Raw genomic sequence first — 22284 nt, 5'->3', positions numbered from 1 at the left:
CAGCCTGTCTCTAGGGTGTTCCACATATCACAGTCCTGTAGGTGGCTTTATTCCTGAAGTGCTGGGCTGTGCTGCTGTTGAAGCCTTCTGCTCCCCCTTGCTCCCAAGACCTACTTCTGGACTTAAGTGCTGCATCAGGAGTAATCACCTACCTAAAAGCAAGCTCCATTTCTTTACTGAAGTCATTGTTTATAAAGAAGCTGTAGGCTGCCAAAATGGTTTTGCTGTGATGATTTAATCAGGCACTCAACTGATGTACTGCCTGCCATTCTCATTTCTGCATCACCAGTTTTCTCAACAATAAACAACTGACTTTGCTTCAACGAACTAATGGTGGAGACAAGCATGAGCCTCAACACCTTTTAGTAAATTGGCAATCTCAGCCTGTATCACTAAATCAAAAGAGATTGTTTGTAATGCAAAAGCTAATTTATAGATTCTGTGAACACAGCACCAGATGAGTAAGACTGAGAGCTGTAAAGCTCTCCTGTGGTTTGAAAAAAACCTGCCTGACTCTTCCACTTTCTGTGTCTCATAAGTGTATTTAAGCAGATATGTGCATACATAAACAGCACCAGTTAATGGTAAGGTACTATTCAATGTGACCCAAACCAATATCCTGCTTGCATAAAATGCATGAAAATATATTATCTTTGCTAATAATTCTAATAATTACCATTAATTTCTGGAACATCCAGAGCTCTATATGGGATGTTCGAGAAATTAATGGCAATTATTCATATATTTGCATATGGATAAAACAGGGGTTTTCTATCCCAAATAGCTTTTGCTGCCTGTAAGGCATGTGGTCAAACCTGCTGAGAGGATTTGCAGCTGGCAGCTTTACCCCACACCTGTGAGTTCAAATCCAGTCCTCTGTAGGGACTGAGGTTGCCATTCCACTTCACAGTTTCCCAGCTTGGAGAAATAAGTTATCCTCACAATAACTACAAAATCAAGTCCATGCCTAGTTCTAAGTTTCAATCCAGTGACTTTTTTTTTACACCCTTTCCTTGTTCACCCATCTTCCCAGATATTATTTCACCTTGAGAATATCTATTTTCTGTGGTTCATGGATTCTGGGTTTCATTCCAGACATTTATTTGTGGGAAATCTTACATACTGGGAGGCAGGTATAGAGAGTGAATGAGATACTTTGAGCAGGTTGTCTTTGCAATCATTGTTAAATTGTGTCTCTCCAATGACCTGTGGAGATATTCTATTCTCTCCAAGACAGCAATTGGCTTTCAGCTGTTTATTTCTGCCCACTGAGTTGGCAGCACCACACAATACACCACTCCAGCTGTGTGAGTACAAGTGTGGGATTTAGTTCCTAAAAAGCTCTGCAACTTGGTAATGAAAGCAGTGACCAGGTCAATACACACTAATCCGGCAAGAACAAGGATTCTGAAAGGTGCCAGAGGAAATACATCTGTAATAATGCAAGAGTTGCCCACTGCAGAATTTCCAATGTTAAGAGAGCAATACTCTGTGCATTGGAAACCCTATACTTCACCAGGCCTTGCATTTCCTGTGGGGAATCCCAACTCTGTTTGAAGGAATTCATTCCAAATGTTCTGGTGTCAGATGAGATCCCTGTTCAGAAGCTTAAGTAAGCACTGCTTGTTAGAAATATTCTCTCTTCTAAACAGTTGGTTCAAATTCCCAAATAGTCCTGAAACTCTTCTCTGCGCTCAGGCTGAATCATTCAAGAGGCTCTGAAAAGGGAGGTAGTACAACCAACTCATGCTAATGAACCAAAATTTTGGCCAGAACTGGGAAAAAATTATGGGTGCATGCAACATTTTTCTCTTCCAAAGCTACCTTTGTTCTTTTACATGACAACACTGCTGATCTTATGGAAAAGACCTTGCTTGCTGAGACACAGTTTGAGTAATAACAGTAATTTCCTCATGGCTTCTGGTGGTGCTAATCCAGCTACTGATCATGTAGTGTTTTGTTTCTGTATCACTAAGTTTGACATATGAGGTAGAATATAAATCTTCTTGCTTCAACTAAATGGTTGTATTTAAAGCCCTGCAGGAATTGAGGTTTTTTGAATCATATTATTTTAATATTAGTTTTCATTCCATCTTAGAATACAATTCTAAATTTAATTTGAAATTACAGAAATCACAGAAAATATTTTGTCCTAAAACATGCATTCTAAATACCTGATAGGATTTATTCAAAATTAATTTTGGATACTTACATGAATTGCTTTGATTTCTATTAAAGATTTGCTTGTTATTTAATCTTCTTCCACTTTCTTAAACAAACATACAAAAAACCCAACACAGAAATTGAAGGAATCCCTAGGGAACTCGTGGTATCAGCAGATCAGCGACTGCCAAAGGCAAAGCAGCCCATCTGAGGCATTTCGGCAATTTCTAACTTTACTGCAGACTGTTACTTGTTTTCACTGTGAGGTCTGTGATGCAACAGCTGCACAGCTCTGACTTCATCCAGATGAACAGCAGTGCAACAACTACACCCCAGAAAGTATGCTAAATTGAACTCCACGTGTAGCTGAGTGTAAGCTCCCTCAGCTCGTAAAAGACGCAGCTTTACACAACAATCAGGTCAGAAGCCTCTACGAAAGCTGAGGAAATAATGAACCTTTTCTGACCAAGGTAGGAGCTATGCTTCTTCCTCCACATGTTTTCTATTGCTCAATTCCTGATGCTTTTAGGCTTTCTAGGAGTCCTTCTTGGTTACTGTAATTTCCCTCCTGAATCAAATTTAAACCAACCTGGGAATTCCCTTGTCATTTCCTGCATGGTATCCTAGAAGTACATATGACATGTTGAGCACACACAGATAAAGCCACTACAGCAGTACCACCAGCATTGCACGGGCAGCCCTTGAACAGAAAAGAACTTTGCTGTGAAGCCAGAGAAGAATGTAGGTCAGCATAATAACATTCTACCTACACTTTCCTCTGGTGACAGTAATAGGCTTAAGGACTGTGATCCTGATGCCTTTTGAAAACCTGTTTTGTACTTGGTAGAAACGAAATAGAAGCTCAATTAAAAGAGATTAAACTGTGGTGGCAAAACTGCCTAGAAACAGATGAAGACCACCGATTTACAGGCTATTGCTGGGCTCAGCTTCTCTTCTAGAAAGCACACTGGTATTTTAATGTATGAGCCCAGAGCCAGTTTCTAAAATATTTTCTGCAAAAATGTAGAATAGTCCTGGCACACTTCATCAGAGACAGGACCCTAGCCATAGAAGGACTGTCATCTGGGACACTGCAGCCACCCCCATGTTCCCATGGGATGAAATACAGGGTAAATTTGCCTTTCCATTCCCATGTTGGTAATTTTAATGCTTTTATTTTCTGGCAAACAGAATAGATCAGCATTTATATTTGAGGGTATTTTTTTCTAATACAAAATGGAGGATGTTAACATTTGTGACAATTAAAATATTGTGTAGCTTTTCATTCCTTCTCTTTGTTTTCCATCACTTCCTGAAAAGAGGAAAATCACCTTAAAAGGCTGGAACAGGGAAGATCTGAATTTTATGCTTTCTTCTCCACCCTCAGCTATTCACCATCATCCTGCCAGGTACCTTCCCCCACACACATCAAGCTGTACTTTTAGGCACAGTTCTGGAAGGTTCCTGTCACAGGGGGGTGTACTGGCCCTTATGCTCTTGTAAGGTGGTATGAAATTTTACCCACCCCTTTCTTTTTCCCTTAAAAAACCCCTGAGATCTTTCACAGACCCTTTGGCTTTGGCTGATCTTTCCCTCCTCAGTGGCATAATACCTTGATCATGTTCAGCATTTACAAGACAGCAAAGCTCCCTGAATTCTTTACTCATATTGATATGAGATATAAAAGATATGAGCATGTGTGAAGGTGAGGTCTCGGTGACAGCACCTTTAAAATGCTCATCAAACACAGCAGTACTACAAGGGGCTTTGAAATATTTTAAAATCATGATCTGAGTCTTTCCAAAACCAAAGCAAAGACAGAAATGGGACCAGATGAGTGCTGTTCCATGAAGGAAACATGTCCTGTCATTTATATGACAGTACAAATATTGCCAGAGGATATATTTATCAAAATCAGATCAAAGTTTCAAGCCCAATGGACAAAGTATTTCAAGGTTATTCACTGTACCTGTGGATTGGCAAAACAAATACTTCTGGTTTTCTTTCATATTACCTTTAGATAGAAGAACAAGGAGCAATCCAACACTCTTGTAGATAGAAAAGCGATGCCATGAACTTTTCATTTGGCTGCATATGGAAACACAGATACAGGGAAAGGGTCTGGACTGGGCTGTGCCAGCTCACAGAGCAGCCCCTGAAACACAAGTCTGGATTCATGCCCAGCTCCACAGGGATGCTCATCTCCTCTAAATCTGTCTAGTTGAGGATGTTATGATATTCTATTTTTCCTGAGGGAGGCTGGAGGCTGTTGGCAGAGGATTAAAAAAAGAAGAAAATAAATAAATATGCCTGATTCAGAAAGGGATCAATTCAGCCTTCTGCTTTTCCTGAGCAGCCTCTGAAGTTGGGGTTCCTGTAGAGCTAATTTTTAAGCTTTTTTTTTCCCCTGGCAGAAGGCCTGTGAGCCTGGTGCTCCCAGCACTCCCATTCTCCCCCACAGAAGCCTTCAGACCCTGACACAGCCAGGTGTGTTCAGTCTGCAGGGCTTATAAAGCTCATCCAGTGTTAAGCTCATCTGATTTTCCTTTTAAATGAGGAGGTGAATGAAATCTGAGATTCAAATATCCTCAAGGTATGGGTCTCAAAAGTCAGACCCAGAGCTTCTGCCCACCTCTTGGCTTTGCTGCAATGTCATAGCAGCATCCAAGGGTTTAAAACGCAGCAGGCAGTATTACATTAATTCTGTATGTGCATACATATGAAGATATTTATAGCATGGGAATGATTCATGAAAGCAACCACAAATTCCTCTGTAAACATTTAGGAGTTGTAATTAAAGTAATTAGAAGTATTAATTACTTTACAGAAGCCATGTAGGATGCAAGATCCATATTACAGTTATTCTGTCACAATTTCAAGCCCTTTAAATTAGTTTTACTCTGGAAACTCCTCCAGCCTATTTGCATCATTTTGCACTCTGAACTTGCTGTCTAGACACTCTTCACTTGACTTGCAGTGCTATCATAACCCATTTTGAATTACAATTTTATATAAGCAATGCCTAAAATCAAATGTTCTGGATTCATTTGAAACTTACATTGTGAATAATGGATGACTGGACTAAGAAACTGTGAAATACAGGTCAAGTATAAGATGCTGTGAGATGTGAAAATGAACTGAACATTTTTATATTTCTTTCATTCACATCCTTGATGGCCTTTCTTTTGCTATTTACTGTTCTGTAACTGCCCCACTCAAGTGATATAATAAATATTACAGATAATATATTTTAAATTAATTTAGAATCCTTTAAACTCCTAAAGCAATAATTCCTCACTTGTATTCCTGTAACTGCTTAAGAATCAAAACTGAGAGAAATTACTAGTCATCCTTAAAAAGTTAAAAATACAATAACAAAAGCCTGTGCTTTGATTCTAGGAAAAAAAAAGTGCTTGAGTCACAAATCATGCTTGTTAGCTGCAGTATATATACCATACCAGGCCTAGATTTTGTACCAGTAACAGTTAAAATAAGTTTTTCTAGGCAAAAAAAAAAAAAAGTTTATTGCAAATATATACATATTTCCACACATTTTCCCAGTAACTGCATTTCTGAGGAGAGAAGCCTGTTAAAAAATTTGGAATTTAATTGGCTAAGTACTTTTAGGCTATAATTTTCTGGCAGGGTTACTTGGAAGCTCTTTGTCCAGTGATGTGTGTTGAGAGTAATAGATTTTTCATGTTCTAATCTAACAAAAAAAAATATTCCCTATGATGACATTAACATTATTTTAGATGAAATGAGTGAAAGAACTTGCTGGAATTATATGAAAAAAATGTAATAAATTATTTTAAGTTATCTATCTGCCATAAAGTGTAGCTAGGTGGCTTTGACTGAGTACCTTCCCATGTAAGAGTCAAGTTATTTCCGTCTAGGAATACATGACTGTTTTTTATTACAGAGTTCTAAATTTTCACAAATTCTGTACTTTGACCTTTTAAAAAAATTTTATTGCAGTTTTAAGAGGAAGTTTTTCTTTTTATGTCCAGGTGAAAGCACTTTCTCTTGAAATATCTCACACAAAATGAAGTACTAAAGGCTATATAACAGAAAGAAAAATGCAAAACACAGGGCTTGATGTGCTCTGGAGGAATAAGGAAGTAAGACTGCAGTCAGGAGAAAGCAAAGGGATTAGTTTTGGTTGAAATATGTTTATGTCAATTTTTCATTACAGTTTTTCTTTCTTGTCAAATATGTTACAGATTCTAATTCTTTCTGAACATCCATCCACCCACCCAGAATATTGGAGTGAGCACAACATCTGTGAGTGGTTGCAGTTCTGCTGTGACCAGTACAAACTAGATGCCAAGTGCATTTCTTTTCCCACTTTCATATCAATGGCTGGTAGTTATGCCACATGACCCAGGAATAGTCTGTGGATGCTGCAGGCCTCTGTGGAGAATACTTGTATTTCATCTTACAGAATAGCAGGATGGATGCATGGTTAGTGCTCCAGAAATCAAAGTCAAAACATAAAGCATTGCATTTCTGTGTGAGTTTAACAGAAAGTGTGGGATCCACATTCCCAAGCACTGATAAAAGGTAAAATACAGAGGCCACTTAGATACTACATGAGGAGTACTCAGATATAGGGCAGGCAGACAACAATCTCACTGCAAGCTTTGGCTTCACAATCACACGCAGTCCAGGCTCATCTTTGTGAACCAGTCAAATCTCCAGAATGACACAAGCTCTGCTCTCTCCTTTGGTTTTTCTACTCAAAGTGGTCAACCTGAATGCTCCAAGGGAGGTTTTAATTCTGACAGGATACAGAAAGACACAACATGTTGTTATTCCTGTAACTCAAAGTAGTGAAGATTGGTCTGCTTCTTAAAGAGTAAAGAAGAAATTTTGTTTGATGGTGTTACTGTGCATACTGCACTGATAATCCACCTCATTACTAGTATGCTTAATGATGCACTTGAATGAAAACACTATTAATTTACTCTTTTCAACCTTGTCTTGGAAGATTTATTACTGCATAAATGAGCTAAGATTCAAAAACTAAGCTATTGATCGTTCAGTGTAAGTGAAATAGAAGTGCAATTGCTGCTGCAGATACCGTTTCTTGCTATTCACTCCTGCCAAAAATCAATTAGTGTGCATGCCAAGCTTTGGCAATTCTACCCAGCTCTATTGTGGTGATACGAACAAAAGAGTTTCCATTAAGCAGGGAATTTTAGAAGGTCATTTCCCTATGCCCTAGGAATGAGAATCTGAAGAGCATTTTAGCTGCTCAAAGCCCTCAACAGCTCAAGCCTCCTCTGGCTTAGGGGAGTATTTGACCAAACGGGAGTTTTATGACTCCTGGAAAAGGATTAAAGGCTTAGGCAAGCAAGTCCTGGAGGATCTCATGGGAGCTGACACTGCCAGTGGTGAGCATCTGCTTAGTCACAATGTACTGGAATTTATCCATCCCTCACTGGTCCACTACCCACCTTTGAACTGCCCAGTGGGGAGTGGAGGTTGGCAAGGCAGAATGAGCAGGAGAGGGTGACCTGGGTACACAGTGAACAGGGAGGGGCAGGCTGAAGCTGAAACAGGATCATTGACAGACTGGGAAGACCAGAGGGAAAGCAGTAAGAAAATATGTGGACAAGCTTTATCAAAATGCAGCAGGGTTGTGCAGTGACTGACACTGTTGTCAATAGGAGAGGTAAGACTGGCAGAGGTGAGCAAGACTAGAGACCATCACAAGAACAAAACAACCCTGTGTTTAGGTTGGCTGTGCTCTGCTGTGGCCATTATCACTTTCTTCCACCCAGTCAGTGCTCATGTATCATGTCAGAGAGGCCATTCTGAAGGCAATTATTAGATGTAGGAGATAAGGATGTTATTAAGGGAATTAAAGAATGCAAAGCTGTGAAGAAAATCTCATTAAGAAAATTAACTTTTTATAGTCAGTAGAAAGATTGGACACTTGGCAGTAAACAAACTACAACAGCTCATGAATATCCACCTCATGAATAAAATAAGACCTTTGAGGAAAGACAGTGGTCCAGCAATGCCAGACCTTACTCCAACATAATCAATGGACCAAGCCATGGCTGCATAAGCGGGCTTAATTCTAGCTTTTCCCAGTTTTGTATGCCACACTCACCACATGAGTTAAGTTCCTTGAATGCAGATCTGTATATGCAGGCATTTATTAATGTTTTGTGAATGTAACTGCTCCTTGAAAAGGTGATACTGTCCTAATAATGTAGACAAGTTCCAGCTGTGTGAAGATATGATTTTCAGCAGTAGGGATGATTTTACTTAGGGAAAGGAAGGAGGGAGGGAGGACTGTAGGGGTAGTTTTCGAGGGACAAGGAGCTGAATGAGAAAGAACTAATCTAACTGTGAAGACAAGGAGGGAAACCGTGATATAGATGACAGCAAAAATGAAGTGCCAAGGGACCATAGGGCAAAGAAACAAAACACATGAATCATAAGAACGGAGACATACAGACAGAATGTAAAGGGTAAGAAAAATACCCCAAAAGTTAAAAAAAAACCCCAAAACTAACTAAAACACAGACATAGTCACATTGGGAAGAATAAATAATTTTTGCAGCAAATAAGATGAAAAATTATTTTGTGGTTTTGCAGCCTGCATTTTCTACATCTATTCTGAGGTATATTCACAAGCAGTGATGCAGGAGACCAGGACTTAGATTTCAGTCCAGAAGTTATTCTTGTGAAGAAAATAACTAAACACTGGGTATATTCTTCCCTTTTAGGTATTTCCTTTTTTACTGATGCAGAAGTAACAAAGCCATCAAACAAGGACTGTAAGTAAACTTGTTTGTACATAATAAGCTCCATTTAACAGGAAATACTGTATTCAAACATCAGCAGTATGTAGCAGATGAAAAGATTTCTAAAAATTAAAAAAAGTCCCTTTTCTTCTTCTTTAATGTTCTTTAGTGCTGAGGCAGTTTTGACTTTCTAGAAGCACAGCACTAAGCCAAGAAATCATTGAGCTGCACATAAGGGAGGGCTTCATTTGATCCATGCCCACCACGCGCCAAATTTCCCATGTCTGCACGTGAAGCATTTTGAACAGAACATTGAGAAAAAAACATGTTTGCTTGTGCTGCAAGGCATAGAGCTGCATGATAATTATTCACTTAGAATCATAGAATCATAGACTGGTAAGGGTTGGATGGGACCTTAGAGATTGCCCTGTTCCACCCCCCTCCAATGGGCAGGGATGCCATTCACTAGATCAGCTTTCTCAGAGCCCCAGTACTTTGGCATGCATAAGAAAACATCAACTTAACAGCTGTCTTCTTCCTGTTTAAGACTTACAGAATTCTCACTTGTGGGAATTTGTAAGGGATCTGCTCATTTCTCCTGAAGAAAACAGTGACATTCTGAAATGGGAAGACAGGCAGCAAGGCATTTTTTGTGTTGTTAAATCAGAAGCTCTGGCAAAGATGTGGGGACAAAGGAAGAAAAATGACAGAAGGACATACGAAAAATTGAGCAGAGCTCTCTGGTGAGTTAACAGGCAGCAATATCCCTCATTTCATTACACTTCCGCTCTGTTTTTCGTAGCTATCCTGAAAACTTGGGAGTTGGGGAGAATGATTGGGTAGGTGGTTATTTTCATGTTTTTTCTATAGATCATGAGATAGTACCTGGTCTCCTTCACTTATAAAATATCCATAGGCTAAGTGTAAAGCAGTACAGAGTTGTAACTACTGATGACAACAAAATTAGCATATTTTATCTCAGTTGAGAATTTTACCCTATGTTTGCAAACCAGTCCCCCCCAAACTATTCTTTTTGCTGTACCAGTAACACTGATGGTTTCTTCTGAACTGTGATAACCACTGTAATTCTTGTATCTTTCAAACAGTGAAAGGCATCCTCCAGGGCACATGGAAAAGTTTTAAGCTGTTGTTTTAAATCCTCAAGAGCAATTTAACAGGAAGAGAGGAGCTCTCTGCCTGTAAAGAACACGGTGACTCAGGTACTGTTCTGCTGTCATAAAGTCCATATAAAAAACTTCCCTAAGGTGACTTCCACTACTACTTTGTCCATTGTTTCTTTTCTGGGTTTCCCCAGCAGTTACCATTATAAAACTGGCATTTTGGAAGTGGCTGGTGTACGAGTTTGGAAAGCATGCCCATGGATGGCAGGAGAACAAGATGTGAACTGCCTCATGCTTTCTTTTCAGCATGGAACATGCTGCAGCCTGAATTACACAGCTGGAATGGATACTTGAGGGAGTATCCATTCTCCCCTCTGCCAGTCTGGTTGAACTCATTACAGTCTGCTTCAAGACACAGACTAAAGCAACAAAAACAGCACTTGAATTTCAGAGTTGTCTTCTTTGTGATTTCAGCTGAGCATTATCTCCTCATACCTCTTTACTGCTCCTCAGGAGATTAGGATTAATGTTGGTATTTAAAAACTACCTGCCTCTCTCTGTCTTAGCCAGTATTTCCACTGGAAAGCATTAAATTCTGCCCCATTTCATTGCCTTTTAAAAGAAATTATTTAGGTACATTTCCCAGTTAGGTTCTTGTACTTTGGAGTAACACAGAAAACTTTCTTTCATTTCATAAGGAAAAGCTTTTCTGATCCATTGTACCCTAAGCCATTGCATTTCTCAGATATGGTAGAATTCAGCATGTCATCCAAAATGAACAATTCAATCCTCTCTATTTGTCTGGATTTAATATGTCCAGTCAATCAAGTTAACAAATAAAAATGACTCTATTCTGAATTATTTATTAAGCAGCTACCTTCCTTGCCTATTAATCTCATCTATGCAAATTCATTAATCCATATATACGTGGTATATTTAGGTTTTTGAGCAAAAAAAGCATTCACTGCAAATTTTTATCACTCTTCCTTGTGCTGAGTTGCAAATGCTCACATGATATCAATTCTGTTACATGGCAGAATGAGTATAATTTTTATTACAAAGAATTTTCAGGGAAGATACTCCACTGAAATTCAAGTTCACTTTCTACAACTTCTCATGCATGTAAATTTCAATTTTCTTCTACTAATCCTCTTGAAGGTGAATTCAAGTAACCTTTGCATTTGGAAGAAGCAGTTCTGGAAAAGGTATAAGCATTTGCTGAAGTAGATTAATTTTGAAATGCAAATTATTATTTGTGGCAAAGTTTCTCTAGAACTTTTGCCCACATCTATGCAACCATAGTTTTAATTCTTCAAAGCAGTCTATGACATACAGTTTTACATATACCAGTAACAATTAGTGTGCAGTAAGTGCTCTCAGCTGCTCCCTACCTAAACTTCACAATAAGTAAATTGGTTAGAATGAAAGATGATATATGAAAATTCAATTGTGTTTTTTGAAAGCATCATAGCTGTTCGGTAGTTTTTGTGGACACTGGTTTTTACGCACTACAAATTAAAACAACAGCTGTAATCCATCAACAATTTTAGGCTAACCACAGGTGGCTTTCAGGGCTCTGATCTTGCTTTCCAGTGGACTTCTTTGCAGCATGTTATTCCACATAACCTCAGTTCATTGTTGAGTTCCTTTGTTCTTTAGCCCTAAAAGTCTTGTTCTTGAAAATCAGAAGACTATGGCCATGCCTACAATAAGTTGGGGTTTTTTTACAGAAAGCATTTGGTTTGAGAACTGGAATTATTAAATTAACTGCTGCTGCAATAATGTTTTAGGTTGGCACCGTATTACACAGGGTTAGTGGGCAATGGCCAGGATGGCTCTTACTGACTGTACACCTGCATCCTGTCCTGGCTTCATGTCTACCCACCAAATGTTACAAAACTCAGAGGAGAGAAGTAAGGGGGATGTGGGGAGCAAGAGGTAGAAAGAATGGGGGGGCAGGAGGGAATGACACCACAATGCGTTCATCTCCTACCTTTTGTGTCCCTTTCTGTGTGGATTTGGGAACCAAGTGCCATCCTGTGTACCCCATGGCCCTCTGAGTGCCCTTCTTCACAGCCCAGGGACCCCCGTGTACACTTTTGTTCACTTTTCATCCCTTAGATCACTTTCTGTGCGGACCTTGAGCCAGCAACAGCTCTCTGTCCTGGAGCCCGTTTTTGTGGGGAGCAGTTGCTGGACATTTTCCATTTTGGAGCTAGGTTTGGTTTCATTTGGTGCCAAGGTACATTTAATTTGATAGGCAAGTGCATCGCCCCATCTAGTGGTGCTGTGGAACAGAGACAGCAGGAGTGTAAATGCCAGCAAGATCTGTCCCTCCTGACAAGTTCGGTGTGGTAGCAGTGCCTGGGCGTTATCAATCTTGGAGCTGGGGTCTGCCGAGAGTAAATAATGTGGTAGTACATTTAGGTGGGAAGGAAAACACAGAGCCCCAGTGTTGGTCATGCAGTTTATAGGCTGCAAGGGGAAGATGAAGGCAAAGTAACAGCTTTCTGTCTGGACAAATTTTGTGGAGGGGCAGTCACTGGAGGTTTTCAGGTTTGGAGCTACGCTTGTGGTGATTAAGAGAGTGTCACTGCACATTTAGTTGGCTGGGCAAGTCCACTATTTCTGAAGTTATTTTCTGAAGTGTGCCACCAACACTGGGACCAAATGCCTTCCTTCCCACCCTCATAGTCTCATTCTGGAGCCCAGCTCTAAAATTGTAAATGTTCAGTGCCTGCTCCCACAGTAAAGGTGACAGGACAGAAAGCTGCTGCTGGCCTTTGTCATACCCCCAACAGCGCTTCCCCCCACACCGGGCCACACTCTGCATGCCCCCACCCTGCCCCAAGCAAACGCCTGACCCAGATATCTGGGGCTCTGCTATGGGAAACTGGCTGTCGATCCACTAAGGAAACCTTGTCTGACTGTGAGTGTGGAGTGTGCAGGGAGTCAGGAGGGGCACCTATGGGGTCACTGGGGCCATCTACAGTGTAGGGGCTTCAGTCCCAGCAGTGAAAGTATCTGGAGGTGGGAGCGTGACTGCCTGAGTGGCTCCTGGGTGGTCAGACAGGAAAGTTTCCTAACCGTAGATTTAGGTGGGAAGGACATCACATAACAACAGTGTTTGTAGTACAATTTATGGGCTGCAGGGCATAGTGAAGTCCAGCAACAGCCTTCTGTCCTTCAGCCTTTTGTGTGGAGCAGTTGCTGGATGTTTTCTGTTTCGGAGATGGTCTCCTTCCAGACTGATCATATGTGATGATTCAGTTGGCAAGAAAAGTGCATGGCCCCCAGTATCGGTGGTGCAGTTGGCAGTCTGCAAGGAAAAGGTGCCAACAACATCTTTCTGTCCTGGAAACTTTGTCCGGAACTTGTATGCCGGCAGTCCCTGGATGTTTTCAATTTTTGAGCTGGAGTCACTGTAGTCTGTTGAGAGTAAATGATGTGATGGTATATTTAGGTGGGAAGGAAAGCACATATCCCCACAGTTGCTAGTGCAGCTTATAGACTGCAGAGAGAAAGAAGGTGAGCATCAGCTTTCTGTCCTGGCATTTTTTGTGCAGGAGCAGTTGCTGGACTTCTTCAGTTTTGAGCTGGGCTTTTCCTGGAGTGGAAGTATGAGATGGCACATTTGTTGGGAAGGAGAGTGCATAGCCTCAGAGTTGGTGGTACATTTTAGAGGGTGCGATGGAAAAGTGCAAGTGAGCAAGAGCTGGCTTCCCGCAATGCCATTCAATAACACCGCTAGATGGTGGTGTGCATCTGCCTAACAGTCTAAATGAACCCGGATGCTTTTTCACTGAGCACAAGTGCAGCTCCAAAATTGAAAAAGTCAGGCAAATGTTGCCACACAAAAGGAGCCAGGACAGAAAGATGTAGGTTTCCCATTGCAGCCTATAAGCTGCATCACCAGCATTGGAGCTAAACATTTGCTTTCCCACCAGCAGTTCATCCTTCCAATTCTGGACATAAAGAGTGTCTCCTTGTTGAAAGCTATGGACGGACACATCCAAAGGAAGGGAGAATCCGCTGACTGAGATACCTATGCAAAGAGGACAAAATCCACGAGAGAGAGATATAATAGATAATTTCTCGACATATCATCATCTTTCACAGGCATTTGATCACCTTTTGTCACCACAGTATTAATTGGATACAGTCTGCCTTACAGATTTTCAAAGGGGTTTACTCCCTCTGTAGCACATGGAGTAATCTGGATTCTCAGTAAAGCAACAGGAAATACATCTACCTAAAATCTGACAATTTGTCTTGATAGTCTGATTCAAACTTTCTACTTTTTCATTAGATTGTTTTCTCCAAGGGGTGTGCAAATACCACTTAAACTGAAGGAAATTAGACAATCCCTGAACCATCTCTTTGATGAAATGTGGTCCACTGTCTGAAGATAAACCCTCTGGAATTCCAAATCTAAGAATTATTTATTTTAATAAAAATTTTAACAACCTCCCTGGCTCAGCTGATGCAGCAATGGAAAGCTCCCGGACATCCTGAGAAAGTATCAACTAGAACTAGCAGATCCTTACAACATCCACATTTAGATAACTCAAAGAAATCTATTTTCCAGTATTGCCCTGGGGCTATTCCCCCTTTTACCCCTCCTACAGGGGTTTTAGTATTATTTGCACAGCAGACTGATTTTCTAGTGGTTGTGAGAATTTGTTGATTCAGTGTGTGATTCAAAGTTCACAGGCAGCCAACCATAATAACCACAAACCTACACTTAAAACACTTAAAAATAGTAAATCTGTTTCCATTGTCTTGCTTACTGGGGTATCCCCAAAGCAGCACCCGGGCAGAGGCACACACAGGCACTGTTGAACTCGTGCATGCTAGAGCATCACTGGCCTGCTGGTCACTCTGCTTTATCAGGGGTTATTCCCAGCTGCACAGTCACTTGAGCTATTGACGATATTCCTCGCCAGTTTTCCTCCTTCAACCCATTTCCTCCCAACACAGAGTTATCCACCAAACTGCAGAAAGTTTTTCTTTTTTGAATGTCTCAGTATTTCTGCCAATCAACCGTCTTTCATTCACATATTGGCATGGAATTATGTTGTTATTGTTACCTAACCATTGTTCCAGTTCTGTTGCAAATACATCACCAAACGGAGAAGAGCTGTTTTTTGATCTCTGTGGTAGTACTGTCTAACATAGCTGCATCTTTATTCCCATTGTTAGATTTCTGCTCATCCACCAGAATGCAAAAAAAAAAGCATCTTCTAAGTCCAAAACAGTCAAATAATTACTTGCCCATTATTTATTTTGTTTGTATTTCGATTACTGGATTATTGCTCTTAAATCCTGTACCAGCCTATGCTCTTCAGCAAGGGCCTTCTTTACTGGTAATACAGAAGTATTAAATTCAGGTTGACATTCTCTAAGCAGCATTCAATACCACATCCAGGATGTCACTCTCAGGTTCCTCCAAGATCTGGTTCATTTGTTAATAGGATTGAGCCGTCCATGCCTTTTCTTGTGGGATCTGCAACTATGCAGAATTTCCCAGTTATCTGAGCACTTAACTTGCATAATAAATCACGTCCTCTTTATCTATCCCTGCCCCAATGTTATATAGGGTGGAAAGGAGGGAACTAACATCTGCACATGTTCTGGTTCATCCCCTCTGCAACATACCACAACCTACCTTGCTTTTTTTACTCCTTCTCCTCAATACCTGGCATCAGCATAGCTCCTCCCAATTCACACCAGTGCCCTGCTTCTCCCCTGACATCTACTCCACCACCAATGCCATCATCAAAAGCTGCAGAATCCTGCTTCCTGCTCCAGCACAATCACAACAGGGCCACCAGTGACATTGCAAACGCCTGCCAAACCCAGGATTTCCATTCATACACAAGCAGCTGTTATGTTCAGCAAGCACATCACAGGCAGCTGTACAAGGCATGGAAAGCACATACAGCCCCAGTGCCCAAAGTGCAGTTTATAGGCTCTACGGAGAAAGGAAGGCTAGCAACAGCTTCCTATCCTGGCATTTGTTGGGGTTTTTTTGGTAGCCAATGCTGGACGTTTTCAGGTTTTGTGCTGGAATCTGCTGAAAGTAAATAATGTCATGGTATACTGAGGTGGAGAAGAAAGCACATAGCACTGGGTGTGTAGCTTGTAGGCTGCAATGCAAAATTGAAGGCCTGCAGCTGCTTTCTTTCCAGATACCTCCTGTGTGTGAACAGTCACCAGACATACTCAATTTTGGAGCTGCAGTTGTGATAGGTTAAATAGTGCTAGGGTACATTGAGTTTGTTAGGCAGCTGCTTATCCCCGTCTAGTGGCATTGTGGGTGGGCAACAGGGGCAAGGTAGAAGCCAGCAGCAGCTTTCTGTCCTGTCACTTTTTGTATGGGAGCAGTGCTTGAAATTTTTTCATTTTGGAGGTGGGCTCTGCGGAGTGTAAAATAATGTGATGGTTTATTTCCTTTGGAAGGAAAGTGCTTAGCCACAGTGGTAGTGGTGTAGTTAACAGGCTGCAATGGTAAAGATTGGTAGCACTCAGCATTTCCTAGGACAAGGCTGTTGAATAGAAAGCACCAGGAGATAGGGCTGCTTGGGAAGACACACCAGACATGCAGCAAGTAAATTACAACAGCTTGGGACTGGCTCTAGTGGTTTGTGGCACACGCCAGTCTTGCTCTTCCCTCTTTCAAAGCTTTGTAACCTGTAGGATTTTTCTGTGTTACAGTTGACTTTGTTCAGTTAAAGCGAATTAAATGTTCCCGGCAACACTTAGGTACTTCCAGGAAGTAGATAACTAACCAGTTCCTGTAGTTCATAAACACACCTTAGTTTAATAACTCATCAGTTACAGGAAATTCTTGCACAATTTTTTGCCTTTGGAGCTGAATCTGTGTGTCTCGCAGCAACTTTTTCTGTACTTCACACTGTTTTGCTTGATATCCCTGTATACTGGTGAAAATTACTTCAGAAAATTAACTGGTGGTGGCATCTAGCAGAGAAAGCTATTTCAAATACCAGACATGTACCAAAAATAGGCATTCTTTGACTTTCTGTCTTATTTGTCACTCCTGTTGGTGGGATTGGTGGTCTTGTAAGTTGAAGGCCAGGTTCCACTCTCTAATATTGCAGAGCAATCTAGACATAAAAGCCTAAAAGGAGGCTTTAGTGTAAAAATCCCTGCTGAAAGTAGTTGTTTGACCATGGATGTCACTCAGATGGAAGGCCTGAAAATCTTAAAAGTGAGAAGTTCAAATACCATGTTTTGTGTTAAGGCTGCTCTTGTTTTTGCACACCACCACATCACCAGTTAAGGACTTTTTAATCTCCAAGCACATGAACACTGACACAAAGTACACATGTAAATGATTTGAATGCTTTGCTGGATTGGAGCCAGGGACTCAACATGTCACAGTACAGACTTCTCTTGGGAAGATGGAGGATCTGCAACTGATTTTGGTTCTGTCCTTGATAAGAACCCATCACTACAAATGGAAAGGGCCTGCCCCAAGAGTCAGACAGGACCACCATGCTTACTCAAATGCAGGTGCAGTAAGTACAATTAACAGTTTTGCTGAAGTGCTATGATTCTTTAGGCTGTTTGTGCACTATGATCTGTAGCCTAGAAGAGCACAGATGTGCTTGAATGTGCTACTTGACACAGTCAAGACAATCAGCTGTCAGAGCCAGGATCTCAGCAGGCTAATTTAGCAATCTTGCAGTGTGGGTGTAAATCTTTCTACAGTAGAGTTTCTTCACTCAGCAAGCCAGTGTCTTTCACAGAGTGTCATGTAGAAAGATTACCCTAGGCCCCCGAGCCTTGCCACACTCTAGCTAAGAGAAGTAAGTATACTGGGCTGGATTTCAAAGGAGACTCCCGCAAATTGCAGATATTTCTTGAGATGCCCTGTCATTTAAATGAAGATAAAATGAGTCACTGCAACTTTCTTGCTTCATTGTGAAAAAACATTTTGCTTTAAAGTTGATGTTATGAATCACTTCCTTTTCTAATTAAATGTTTCATTACTTCAGTTGCTGTATGGACACAACACAGATTATAGTCAGAAGACCAAATCTGTAGTGCTAACGCCCACAGCAAAACACTTCACTTCCTTTGGAAGAAATGGAGTTAACTGCACTGCAGTCATCAGTGGGAGCAGGCAGACAGCATCTGGCCATTAATTAACATCACTGGACTAACTTACTTGTGAAGGAATCCATCTCGCTTCATTTTAGGTGTCTAAGAATTAATTTTGAAGTGTAAAATAAGTATTGTGGGCTCCTCTCTTCGCCCTGGAGAGTCATTGCAATGCCTGTGGGGCACGTTCCTGCTGCCTGGAAGAGGAGGTGTTGTCGCTGCTCACAGAGGGACCTGGGATCAGATTTAGTGGATTAAGTATCAGAGAGCCACCATGAGGCAAGAAAAACTCTGTCATGATGGCAAATTGGAGCAAGTGCCTGGATGGTGACAAATTTTCATTAAACCAGGTTCCTCAGCCTAAAAAATGATACCCTGGCTTTATGTACCCTCCCTTTCTAAAGTGGGAGCTTCCCCACTTTAGCCCCCTGAATAAACTGTGCTTTCTCCTTCTGAGGCAGAAATCATAAACTCCCCATGTACATGAAAACACCAGTGGCCTGATTAACCACTGCAGCCCAGGGTCTGGGACCATGAGAAAAACCTGTGCCACCCTGGACTGCCTCCGAGAGCTGTGGCACCAGCAACGATGCTTTCTCCAGTAATTTTCCCAGCAAAGCATGTTGCTTTTTTCTTATGTTGCTTATTTTCTTTTAATTTATATGAAAAACTTGATAAGATGTTAAACCACTTCTACCATGACTGGTTGGTATTTGGTGAGATTTTGCTGAACAAGATGCGATTGAGCCACACTTGTCCACCTTTCCTGTCAGCAGGCTGAAATGTAAACACCAGCGTAGGTGATAGTGTCCTTGCACCAGTATTTACAGAGAGAGAAATAAATAAGTTGCTAAACCTCAAACCATGTATCTTTTCCAGTTCAAGAGTCCATTTTGGGCAAGGGTGCCAAGTGTTTTTGTGCCTGTGGCCTTCTTTTGAAACAACAAGCTGTTTGAGAAAGACTCCCTCTATTTGTACTCAGCATTTGTTTTTAAAGGATAATTCAAAGGTCTCTACTCTCTCTTGACTGCTGCAAGAATCTGTGTGAGGGAGGAGCAGGAATAGAGAACATGTCTAAATTTTCCCAGTAAAGTCAGGTATTATATCTGATATTAACCCTACAGGCATAGGGACATGTGCATAGCATAGTGCTGTAATATCCATTACTTAACATGCCTGGTAAGGAGTATGGCCAGTGACAGCATCCTACACATGAGGCTCCAGGCAAGGACATCTTTGGTGGGTAATGGCCCTTCGTGCAATGCTGGAATCCCGTGACACTGAATGGCGACATTTTCACTTGGAAGGCTGCAGGTACAATGTGGAGGGTCAGTCGTGAGCTCACAGGGCTAACAGTGTTGTCAGTGTAATCACCAGGTATTAGAGGAAGATTGCAAAGGCTTGCACCCTGTGGAAAAAAATGGAGCTTTGCAAGCTCATCTCTGTTGCATTATTATTATTGTTATTGCTGTTGTTATTATTATTGTTGCTTCTGAAAAGTAGTGATGCATACAGCCAGAAGTCCCTCCACAGAAAGCTAGTGATGAAAGGGGGTGAGGGATGTTAACTAATATCTCCAAACAGTCCAATCATATTTGCATCAATATTCATGCTGTTTGTACACTATCACGAGAAGTCCAGCAAAACTGCACACTTCTATCTCTGGAGGTCATGTCCAACCCAAATCCCATGAGAGGGGTGAGAACTGCAGATATCTGTGAGAAGCCTGCATTGTGTGCGACTTTGTACCACGATAAAAAAGAACAAACAAGCAAACCCCTTCAGCTTTCAAAGGGGCTTTGTAGAAGTACACTCTGAAAAAGTAGGAGAGCAGAATAACTCTGATCTTAGCTAATTTCTCAAATGCAGTAATCCAAAACTATTTAAACACATTTTATGCTGGGATTTAAGAAGAATATTGACCTCCATGCAGGTAATCCTATACTACTGAGAAAATGATGAAAGAACAAAAGATCAGTCACAAAAATTATAGGATGAAAAAAATGAATCCATCATTACCTTCTTGTCTCCAAAGAGATGAGCTAAAATACCTCCTTAAATATAGAAGAGTCCAGGAAAAGGTAAAGGTCAGACAATGTAAGATCAGTGGGTCATCAAGTCAAGTCCTTCTTCAAAGCAGCTGTTCTAAAGGCAAGAAGAAAAAGTTTCCCAATGAGAAAAATGTGCAGTCGGTGTTTGGTGAGTGCCACTTCTTGGCAGTTACATTGCATTAAACCCTGAAGCGTACATTTCCAAGGCCTTTATTTATTATTTCTTTTAGCAACAGCCACATGACGGCAGTATGACCCATTTTCTATTGACCATGCTGCACAAAGTGCTTGTTCAATAACATATGCAGTTGATACTTGCACTCTAAAGACCTAATATGACACAGTGCAATACCTCACCAAGTTTTCAAAGTGAGGATCACTTTGAAATCCTGAATCAAGTTGAAGATTCACGAGGATAAGTACATTTAGGGACATAGTATTATGGCCTTTTTAAAATGTCTTTACTCTAGAGCATGTAACTTTCCCCCATGCATCATTTCCAAAGTAATTTTCATGTCATTATTTCTGAAACCACAATCTGCCTGCATCAAATTCATTATTCAAATCTTATTTTCCTCCTAGAGCCATGTAAAATCAGTCACTGGTGGAGTCATTCTCACTTTGTTACAAGTACTAGGCCTGCATAAGATGTCCTGAGGAATAGCACTCTACTTTTTCAGGAGCTTTGGTAGAAAGCAATTTTTCCTTGCATTCTGTGATATTTCACAATATTGATTTTCTCCACTAGTGTTCATTTTAATTCATTTTTAAAAGTACAGTCTTTGAAGGAGAGATGTGACTGCAGTCCCTTCTCTGACCAGTTAATTTTATTTTATATTGTCTTGTATATAGAAGGCAACAAACTTCTCAGCCTTTGCTTTCAATAATTCCACATACCCATGTCTTTTTTTATCTTACCCATTTTCCCCTCGATCCTAAACTGCAGATGTTATTCTACTCATCCAGCAGGTCATCTGTGTGATTCCTAAGTTCATTAGCTTTCCAGGCACAAATGCAAACTAGGCTTGTTCTCAGAAAGAGAGTGTGAAGCTCCATCAGGGAGAACACAGGGGTTTGCAATAATCACTCCCTGGCTGACAGTATTTTGACCAGTAGCCTGGCAGACATGGCTTACCTAGGAAGCTGACCTGCCTGCAGGGTAGTAAAATGCCCAGAGTTGGGTATATTGTAATTGTTTAGGTCCTGAAAAACTTGTTGGTGAAACATGTTGATGATCTGTGCTTCCAGTCACTTTTACTTATCTGTTCTCAGCTCTTTATGTGGTTACAATACGTGCTTTAGATGCATGTGGGAAGAATTTGTTCTTTGTGTCCAACCACAAAACTGAGCAGAATTACACGGACTCAAACTGTTCAGTCACAAATATGAACAAAGTCCACTGGATGCTTGGGTCACTTCACAGACCAGCCAAACAGCAGTAAAGCACTTGGTTTACTTTCTGCTGCCCGTCTTGACATGACCTGAACTTAATTTTGGTACATAGATTAGTCAAATATTTTGCTTTCTGTAACAATTTTTATTACTCATTGGGATGGTTTGATAAACACAGGGTCATTAAACATGACTAAATACTTCAATTTCTCCAGAAACTGAAAAATATTATGGTGCACTTCTTAGCTGTTTACTCACAGAGCCAACTTTTCACCTGCACATGTTTAGGTGAAGTGTACCACAAAATTCTCTACTTCTGCACCCAGTACAAAATACCTTTTCCAAGCTTGCTTTGCTTTCATATATGTAGATACATCAATGTGCTCAGGAAATACTAAATCGCAAAAATATAAAGGCAATACATTTTGACAATTAAGTGAGGAAGGAAGACCAATATGACAAATTGTTTGCTCTGGGAATTGCTCAAGTGGGGATAATAAATACAAACAGCACAACAGACAACTATAAAGCAAGAAACCCAACACCCAGAGTAACTCTGGAACCAGTTCTTTGCCTTTAAACAATTTTGCTCTCTAATGAGGCCTTGGAGGTAAAACTAGCCATTGACTTTGTTAGTGTTAGTGTCAATTTCTGATGAAGGGAAAAAAA

General features: G+C 40.7%; 1 protein-coding gene across 1 annotated transcript; it reads left to right on the top strand.

Moving 5' to 3' along the window:
• The first annotated feature begins 2436 nt into the window (after positions 1 to 2436).
• ELF5 (E74 like ETS transcription factor 5) lies at positions 2437 to 10328 on the top strand. Its single transcript, XM_017741602.1, is given in 9 exon segments — positions 2437 to 2502; positions 3551 to 3572; positions 6424 to 6498; positions 6501 to 6627; positions 7501 to 7559; positions 8907 to 8957; positions 9472 to 9667; positions 10243 to 10269; positions 10271 to 10328. Coding segments are annotated over 9 exon segments (681 nt in total).
• Positions 10329 to 22284: the final 11956 nt, after the last annotated feature.

Source organism: Corvus brachyrhynchos, unplaced genomic scaffold, assembly GCF_000691975.1.
Source record: "Corvus brachyrhynchos isolate BGI_N302 unplaced genomic scaffold, ASM69197v1 scaffold115, whole genome shotgun sequence".
NCBI lineage: Eukaryota > Metazoa > Chordata > Aves > Passeriformes > Corvidae > Corvus > Corvus brachyrhynchos.
The sequence above is the reverse complement of the archived record's forward strand: the minus strand, read 5'-3'. Positions and strand labels throughout refer to the sequence as shown.